The sequence below is a fragment of the Carassius auratus genome, unplaced genomic scaffold (genome assembly GCF_003368295.1).
Source record: "Carassius auratus strain Wakin unplaced genomic scaffold, ASM336829v1 scaf_tig00216816, whole genome shotgun sequence".
Classification (NCBI taxonomy): domain Eukaryota; kingdom Metazoa; phylum Chordata; class Actinopteri; order Cypriniformes; family Cyprinidae; genus Carassius; species Carassius auratus.
Window position 1 is genome coordinate 24,431 of NW_020528749.1, and position 10,035 is coordinate 34,465.

Consider the following 10,035-nt stretch of genomic DNA (forward strand, 5'->3'; position numbering starts at 1 on the left):
AAACTGGACTTAATTCAACTCAGTCGGCTGGATTACTGAGTGTTTGTTTTTGCTGAAATATGGCTAAAGGACAACATCCTGGACTCTGCTATTCAGCTACATGGACCTGCCTGCTATCGAGTGGACAGAGATACAGCTCTGTCTGGTAAGGCTCACAGGAGTGGCTTGTGCGTTTACGTCAGCAAAGAGTGGTGTAATAATGCAGTGGTAGTGTCAAAACACTGTTCATCGCTGGTGGAGTTTATGTTTGTGAAGTGTCGACCGTTCTATCTGCTGTGGGAGTTCACTGAGCCATTGTTACTGTCGCCGTCTACATTCCCCTGTGTGCTAATGTGAAGGACGCGCTTCGCGAGTTGTACAGCACCATCAGCGAATAACCAACAAATAACCCCCATGGCTTTTTCATAATAGCCAGTGACTTCCACCATGCAAACTTAAAGACAGTTTTGCCAAAGTTCTACCAACATGTGAACTTTGGAACAAGGGGAAAAAACACACTGGACTTTGTCTACACAACAGAAAAGAACGCGTACAAGACTATACCCCGGCCCCCACCGCAAGTACTCAGATCACATCTCTGTTATGATAATTCCAGCATACAGACCACTTCTGAAACTCGCCAAACCGGTTAAAAAAACTCATCACAGTTTGGCCAGATGATGCTACCTCAACACTACAGGACTGCTTTCAGTGCACAGACTGGAACATGTTTAAAGAGGCAGGCACCTACAACAACCTCACAGACCTGCAGGAGTACACTGAAACTGTGACTGCTTAGGTCAAAAAGTGCATTGATGATGTGACAGTTACCAAGACCATCACCACACGTGCAAACCAGTAGCCGTGGATGACAGCAGAGGTTCATGTGCTGCTAAAGACCAGAGATGATGCATTCAGATCATAAGATAAAGCAGTCCTATGCTTCACAGCTGACAGATGTCCTAACAGATATCTTCAAAACCTCGCTGAGCCAGGCAGTCGTCCCCACATGTCTCAAATCCACAACCATCATACCGGTACCAAATAAATCACCTGTGTCCTGTTCAAATGACTACCGTCCCATAGCACTGACCCCAATCATGATGAAGTGCTTTGAGAGTTTAGTCATGCACATAAAAACCAGCTTCCCCAACACACTTGATCCGCTCCAGTTTGCATAGAATCCAAACCTCGCTACAGACAATGCAATTTCCTCCACCCTCCACCTGGCCCTTACCCACCTAGAGAATAAAGACTCCTATGTCAGAATGCTGTTCATCAACCTCAGCTCAGCATTCAGTACAATAATCCCACAACAGCTCATTAAGAACCTAAACCTGATGGGCCTTTAAAGTTCCCTCTGTAATTGGATCCTGGACTTTCTAGCTGGAAGACCTCAGTCAGTCCATGTTGGCCACAATACATCGAGCACTACCACACTGGGCACAGGTGCCCCACAAGGCTGTGTGCTCGGCCCGCTGCTCTTCACGCTGCTGACCCATGACTGCACTGCCAAGTTCAGCTCCAACCACATCATCAAGTTTGCAGATGACACAACGGTGGTAGGTCTCATCAGCAACTCACCTGGACCACCAACACCATGTCACTCTCCAAGAAGGCACAACAGCGCCTACACTTTATCCGCCGGCTAAACAGAGCAAGTCTCCCTCCACCCATCCCTCACCCAGTCTCTTCCAGCTCCTACCATCAAGAAGACGGTACTGGAGCATCAGAGCACACTCCGCCAAACTGCTCAAAAGCTTTTTCCCCAGGCTGTGAGTGCCCTGAACTCAAACCACCCCACCCTCCTCTGAAACCCCACACAAACTCTGAAACATGGACCATCTCACCTCCTCCACCAACCCAACCTTACCACATCACAGAAACTCTTTTGTGCAATTTGAAGTGCTCCTCTATGTGCACTAGACACTTTTCACTCAAACTGCTGTGTGTACATAATCCCACAAAAGACTTGTGTATGTTTACATGCTCATGCAGTACAAATCATCCCACACTGATTCCCAGCCAGCTGCTTGATTTAAGCTGTTTCTCTTTGCACATGTGAAGCATTCGTATAGCTTGTATTTTTTAATTTATGTATAAGTAAACTTTATATATATATTTATAGTCAAAATCTGTCAGGTTAGGTTAGGTTAGTTGTGTATAGGTCTATACTGTTTAACTTCATTGTTGTATGTCTGTATTTAAGTCACACTGAGGTCCTGTGAGGCACGACATTTCGTTCCACTGTACAGTATGTCCACACATGTAGCAGAATGACAATAAAGCTCAACTTGAACTTGATATAACAAACACAAAGAGAGTGTTCATTTTATTTTATTTCTTTCATGTTGCTAAAATGAGATCAGGAAGAAGTTTGCAGGTAGAGTCGTTCAGTTTACAAAGAAATCTAACATGTTCCCGTCAGTCCAGTCTGACAACAAATGCAGATAAAAGATCAAGTTTGAGACATAATTTTAACGACAAAAACAACAGCAGTTAACCATAAAGATACTGGTCAGGGTATATTCTGGCAAACCGTTTAACAATCATGTTTCTCAATCTGCAAAGCAATCTGTTTACTTTTTCTTTTTTAAATCAGATTGGCAAAACATTTGATTTAGATTGGAATTCAAGAGCACATCAAACTGTTTCTGATTTCAAGTCAATACAGCTATAAAAAAGCAAAACATTGAAAATAAATAAAGTATACACAGACACAAATGTGTTGTCAGGTCAACAAATACACAAAGTGTATTAAAATGTACACTTTAGGCACACATGATGAATAGAGATGCAGTTTTCACTGCTTTAGGGTTAACAGGGCTTTAGATTTCTAGCCTAGTTTAACTTTGTACTTGTCTAGATCAGCTCTGAATACAGAAAATACAGGTTTTAGAGTCAGTAAATTGTGAAATTTAGCTAGCATGAAACACAAGTTATATTTTTTCTATTTTCTCTTTTGAGCAGTCAAACAATCCAAAGAAAATATCTTTATAATAGAAAGAGTAGTAGCTTACAAAATTATATTGAATGAACAAAAAACTGTACTGATAACTATAACAAGAAATATAACTACAAGGATTTAATAACTCTAGAGAAGAGAGAAGTCCACAACAACTATAATAACTGTTATAAAGGTTATATTAGGGATTGTACTGGTTTTGGAAACTGTAATGGTTCCTGTGGCTCGTTAAAACCACACAATCCTAACGAAATTTGTCCCAACACACTCAAGGAAACCATTTTCAATGGTTTTAATGGTTAAAAGTTGATGGTTCGTAATGGTATTTGTAGTGGAAACCATTAGAATTTCTGTGAGGGTTCTATTGTTTTTATATTGTTTCAGCAGGGAGGTAGTATCACATGGCAACATCTCCAAACTTTCCAGTTTTCTGTAAGCACACAGTGTCGATTCTGGTCCAGAAGGGGGCAGATTTGATCCTGGCGCTCTTCATGAGTTCCCTGGAGGAGAATCTAGAGGAGCAGAACTTGTTGAGATGATCAGACTGGAGTTCTCGCTCATCCGCAGCACATCAGATCCGTTCAGCAGAGCGTCGCGATGATGCTGCGCGTTTTATTCGCTCTGATAGTGTTCTCCTGCTCCGTTCAGGCGGATAAACGCGCGGCGGAGATGAAGACGAGTCTGATGCCGTCACCCTCCTCATCCTCAGCGCCGGAGCTGAACGCCTCCGCAGCGCGTCGCGGTGATGATGATGATGATGATGGAGACGCGCGCGCACCGAGAGTTCCGCGCGGCTCCAAACACAAGCAGCAGCGCGAGCGGAACTCGCACCGAACTCCGCGACCGCATCCCGACCCCGACGCGTTCTTCACCACCCCGCGAGCGTCCAACGGCTCGCTACGCGTCCATAACCCGCTGTTCCCACTCACGGAGGAGTCGTACAGCGCGTACGCCGTCATGCTGCTCGCGCTCATCGTGTTCTCCGTGGGCATTGTGGGTAACCTGGCGCTCATGTGTATCGTGTGGAACAACTATTACCTGAAGAACACGTGGAACTGCGCGCTGGCCAGCCTGGCCTTCTGGGACTTCACAGTGCTGTTCTTCTGTCTGCCAGTGGTCATCTTCAACGAGCTGACCAAGAGGAGACTGATGGGAGATCTGTCCTGCAGGATAGTGCCATACCTGGAGGTGCGTGACCAATCAGTCAATTCATTAGGCAACCATTCAAGTCTGTTCATATGTGACCCTGGAGCACAAAACCAGTCCCAAGGGTCTTTTTTAATTATTGAGATTTCTACATTATCTGAAATCTGAAAACATCTCTCCATTGATGTGTGGTTTTTTAGGAGGACAATATTTGTCTGAGATAAAACTATTTGAAAATCTGGAATCTGAGGGAGCAAAAAAATCTAAATATTGAGACATTCATCTTTAAAGTTGTTCAAATGAAGTTCTTAGCAATGCATATTACTAATCAAAAATTAAGTTTCGATATATATTTACAAAAGGAAATTTACAAAATATTTTAATGGAACATGATCTTTACTTAATATTCTAGTATATAGTATATAGTATAGTATATAGAATATCTAGATTATTCTTTAAATTCCATAAATTAAATAAAACTAAATTCCATAAAGTCCCATAAATGTAGTTTTTTAAATGTTAAATGAAAGTAATTTTTCTTGGTTACACAAACATTTAACATTAAGGGAACATTTCATTTTGCAAAAATTATGGGAAGTTTCTTTTGAATGTTCTGAACTAGTAGCCAAACATAATTTTTTGTTTTTTTGTACAAACGTCCAGCATTCAGGGAGCTTTCAGAAGTAACAATCCTATAATGTCTGTAAAATGGTGAAATAGAACGTCTGAATAACCAAGAAAAAACGTTTTCTTTTTTTTTTTTACATTGAAAAACTGGATGGTTGGACCATCTTGAGAACAGTTAGAAAGAGTGTGTTATGGGAACATTAGCAAAACTTTCTTGGAACATATTTCTTTTGACGTTTTTAGAACATTATTGGCCACCAGATGACATTGCTATGATTGTTTTTCATAACTTTGAGATAACTTTGTAAAGAAAACTGTAAATAGTAAGAAAACTAGCCGTCGTAATCAGTCAGAGTCTGTGTGTGGTATTGTGGGTAGTTTCTTGAGTTCATTTTCCAGCCTCCTCTTTACAGCACCAGCTCTCCTGATTGTCATGTAAACGAGATCTCCGGGTAACACTAATTGGGCCTTTTAGTGTGTTGAATGAGTGTTTAGAGTGTGTTTTAAGGGCAGGATTGTCTACTTTGTTGCCCTAAAACATTTTATTATACAGTAGTAAATTAACATATTGGATTAGATCAGTGCTTTAAGTGGCCCAAAAGAGGTGCCGGTACTCTATTATAGCTAAAAAAAAAAAAAAAAATCTGTTTTTTTTTGCTTTCTGTTTTCTTTTCTTTTCCTTTTTTTTGATGATTCCCTTCATCCCCTGAGGTAACAACAACTAGGCTATATTGAAGGGCTTTTATATACAGCAGTCAACAGGCAACCTTAATAATAAATCATTTTATTAGTTTGTGGATTTGCTTGAGCTAAAAAGAACTATAAATAAAAATGTGCAAAAAGGATTTTGAAAAAATACCCTTAGAAAGAGCTACTGCATTTCTGCATTCAAACATCCAAACTGACTCAAATGATTCGCAAACCAGCTCCGAACTCCCGAACTGATTCAAATAATTCGCGATCCCCAAACTGACTCAAATGATTCGCGAACCCGCTTTGAACTCCCGAACTGACTCAAATAATTCGCGAACATGCTACGAACTCCCGAACTGATTCAAATGACTTGCGTTCCCCAAACTGACTCAAATGATTCGCGAATCCGCTTTGAACTCCCGAACTGACTCAAATGATTCGCGATCCCACTCCGAAATCCCGAACTGATTCAAATGATTTGTGATCCCCGAACTGACTCAAATGATTCGCGAACACGCTTTGAACTCCCGAACTGACTCAAATGATTCGCAAACCCGCTACAAACTCCCGAACTGATTCAAATGATTTGCGTTCCCCAAACTGACTCAAATGATTCGCGAATCCGCTTTGAACTCCCGAACTGACTCAAATGATTCGCGATCCCACTCCAAAATCCCGAACTGATTCAAATGATTCGCGATCCCCGAACTGACTCAAATGATTCGCGATCCCGCTCCGAACTCCCAAACTGACTCAAATGATTCCCGAAACCCGCTCCGAGCTCTCAATTTGATTCAAATGATCCGCGAAGCAGCTCCGAACTACCGAAATGATTACAATTATTTGCGATCCCCTAATTGACTCAAATGATTCGCAAACCCGCTCCGAACTCCCAAACTGACTCAAATGATTCGCGAACTGACTCAACCAAATCCCGAACTGACTCAAATGATTCGCGAACCCGCTCCAATTTCTCGAACTGATTCAAATGATTCGCGAAGCTGCTCCGAATTCCCGAACTGACTCAAATGATTCGCGATCCCGCTCCGAACTCCCAAACTGGTTCAAATGATTCACGCTCCATACTCTGAACTAGGAGAATTAGGAAGCGTGCATTGTGAAGGGCGCTCTGAAAAGCGGCAGTGAAGGCAAAGGATTAAAACCTCTATTAAAACAGATGTCCAAATGAACGTACCGGTACACTAAAAGCACGTTCTGGGCGCACGGAGAGGTGGTGGTACGCTCAAGAGCTATATTTGGAAGTGGCGGTACTGAGTACCTGTGCGTACCGGCCCACTTAAAACACTGGATTAGATGCAAATCAAATCAGCATTCTGTATAATACGCGCCGTCACTTGGGAACATCAGACCTTATTTATATCACACTTACTGACTAGTGATGGTGTAAAGTGGTACAATCGTGCTACTTATATATTTTATTATATATATATATATATATATATATATATATATATATATATATATATATATATAGAATGATTGCATATTCATATACCATGGTACTAGATGGTTTTCCAATGTATTTCAAAGAATACCTTGGTACTACATAAAATATGCTCTAAAAAAATTGGATATTTTTCCAAAAAAAAAAAAAGAGTATCACCATTGTGTATATTCAAAAAACATAATCACAGTATCCAAAATCATGGAATTACTATGGTATAAAAAATATGGCATCACCAGAGTAGATAAACATGGAAAAAACATGGTGTGACCATAGTACCATAGTGTAGATTTCCTAAAAACATTGTAGCACCATAGTAAATATCCTCAAAGAGGTAGCATTACCATGATAGACGTCCAAAAAGGAGTGGTATCACAATGGTAAATGTAAAGAAAAGTTTTACCATTGTACATGTCCAAAAACAATGTATCACCAGAGAAGACATTTATAATCATGGTAAATGTTGTTTTAACATTGGTCATCAAAACACATGCCATCACCATAGTAGATGTTAAAAAAAATATATTAACATTGGTAAATGTCTAAAAAACACATGACATCACCTTAGTAGATGTCCATAAAACAAATATGTTTTACTATTATACATACAAAATGTTATCATCATGGTAAATGTCAAAAATGTGATATCACAATAGTAAATGTAAAAAAAACATGGAATTACCATAGTAGATGTCAAAAGAAACATATCACCATGGTAATTTTACAACTTCACTCCACTCAAAAAACCACCATAGTTACCTCTATGGTACCATAGTTAAGTGTAGTCATAGCCATATGATTTCATGTGTTTGTTGACGTGTCTTTCAGATGACATCTCTCAGCGTGACCACGTTCACTCTCTGTGCGCTCAGCATCGACCGGTTCCAAGCGGTGACCAGCGTTCAGCCGCGGACGCAGCAGGTGGAGTCCTGTCAGTCCATCCTGCCCAAGCTATCGGTGATCTGGCTGGGATCTCTGGTCCTGGCCGCTCCGGAGCTGCTGATGTGGCGTCTGGAGCAGGAGGTGTCTCCGTGGACAGGTCTGCCGGTGGACTCGTGTGGTCAGGAGCCGTCCGTGATGCTGCCGGAGATGCTGTACTCGCTGGTGCTGACGTACCATCAGGCCAGAATGTGGTGGACCTTCGGATGTTTCTTCTGCTTGCCGCTGCTGTTCACTGGCGCGTGTCAGCTGCTCACGAGGCACATTGCGGACGAGAACGCCAAGAGCATTCGTCCATCATCTTTGTCGTCTTCCTCATCTTCATCTCTGAAGAAGAAGCAGCGCCGAGAGCGTCAGCTGACCTGTACGGTGGTGGCACTGGCGTCCGTTTACGCCGTCTGCAGTTTGCCAGAAAACGTCTGGAACTTAGTTCTGGCTTACTCGGGCGTGGAGGTGGGCGTGGTCACACGGGCTCTCCTCGCTCTGATTGGCCAGTTCCTGTTGTTCGTGCGGGCGGGAGCGACGCCCATTCTGCTGCTCTACATCTGTCGCTCTCTCGGCCAGACGTTCATGGACTGCTGCTGCTGCTGTTGCGAAGACTGTCTTCTGGATACTTCATCATCAGCGAAATCATCGTCTTCGTCCACCAACGCTACGGCTGTCTCCTCTTCCCTGTCCTCGCCCGTCTCCGTCCAGGAGGAGAAGCTGAAGATCATGTCTGGAACGTCGCCCGCGGTGTTCTTCGATAAAGTGAAAGATGGTCCAGCTGAGCTGATCATCGGAACGCCGTGTTGATCTCGGAACATCGGCATCAGTGTCCGTTAAAACTGTGAACCAATCCATCTTTAACACTCTTAAAGGGAAAGTTTACTCATAAATTATAAATTAATTATAAATGTTCCAAACCTGTTTTCTTTTTATTTAAAAAAATTAAATAAATTATTGCAATACTTTATCAAATTAAAAATATTATAAAATAAAAATTATATAAACCACAGATTTATCATGCCGTCACTCACCGCTGGATGAGGAGAGTTAAACGCAGAAAAACAACTTCCTGTTCCTTTGTCTACATCCAATCACATCCTTTTTTTCTCTTGATCAAGTTTAGTGATTTAAAATTCTCAATAAGTTGCTGTATTTCAGTCTGTAAGTCTATTTTCTTTATAGATCCATCAGTTCTACACAACAGAAATACACATTTTGAACTTAATTGTGTCTCAGTGGAAATAATAACTAATATTTTGTTTATCCGTAAACATTGTACTGCTGGATGGACACTTGCGGAAAACTTGAAACAGTGTATTTTTATGCCCTTAATTAACTTCCATCTTTAAATTGTCAGTGTTTAAAAATTAAAGTGTGGTTTGGAAAATTGGAAATGGTCTTTTCAGATCAACCTTTATGAGTTTTAAAGTAAAATGTGTTTTATTGAGTCTGTCTCACATATCAAAGACTGTGATTTGCTGCTGGAATTAAACGACTTGTGCCCGTTCACAAACTCTCAGCAGAGACAAACGACTCTACGAACTATAAGGAAATTTGGAAAAAAAACTTTACAATTTAACATGTTAGATAGTACTGATTATAATAGCAGAGTGAACCAATGTAGATTGTTAGGATTAGAACTTTTGTATTTCTTTTATTTTGTACTCCGTTGCAGCCAATAAAAGTTTCAAAGAGTTTGAATATGTCGCGAACTTTGCAGTCTCACACATAAATGCTTAAAGGATTTGTACTTATGTGACCTGGCTGTGTGAAGGAATTGGACACACAGTTGAACTGCTGTCTCTTGGCCGTTCTGAACTGATTTTCCTCCTACAGGAGATTCTCAGGAGGAGTCGTGGGGGCCCATAAGGGCCGTATTGTTCCCGAGCTGAATATCAATAGCGGTCCCTGAGCAGTTGCTAAGTGACTGTCACACGCCAGCTTTCGGCATTCAGACTCCAAACAGCGGCGGTCCAGAAACAGACGAGACATTCTCTCGGACTCATGGAAACAGAAGCCTTGCATTGATGTGGGTAAAGTGGAGGGGCTTTTCCACGCAAAGAATAGGGTAACAAGTAATCGAGGGTGGATAAAAAGCTCTGCGCTGTCATGAACCACACAGAATGAGGTCAAGAGTGTGTTGTACACATTCAGGGAGGTTTTTAAAGAGAGGATTCTGTAGCTGATTCTTGTCATGTGATAACAAACCTCAGAACACTGAATGAAATTGCTT

The 10,035-nt window shown here is 41.5% G+C and overlaps 1 protein-coding gene across 1 annotated transcript; it reads left to right on the plus strand.

Moving 5' to 3' along the window:
- Positions 1–3,030: 3,030 nt before the first annotated feature.
- LOC113099007 (prosaposin receptor GPR37L1-like) lies at positions 3,031–9,824 on the plus strand. The gene is made up of 2 exons (XM_026264061.1): positions 3,031–4,132; positions 7,704–9,824. Exons 1-2 carry the CDS (start codon positions 3,542–3,544, stop codon positions 8,607–8,609), a joined length of 1,497 nt encoding a protein of 498 aa, XP_026119846.1. The 5' UTR covers positions 3,031–3,541; the 3' UTR covers positions 8,610–9,824.
- The last annotated feature ends 211 nt before the right edge of the window (positions 9,825–10,035 follow it).

Coding starts and splice junctions, on each gene's coding strand:
- LOC113099007 (XM_026264061.1), top strand. CDS start 3,542: ATGATGCTGCGCGTTTTATTCGCTCTGATAGTGTTCTCCTGCTCCGTT. Junction 4,133..7,703: donor GGATAGTGCCATACCTGGAG/GTGCGTGACCAA, acceptor CGTGTCTTTCAG/ATGACATCTCTCAGCGTGAC.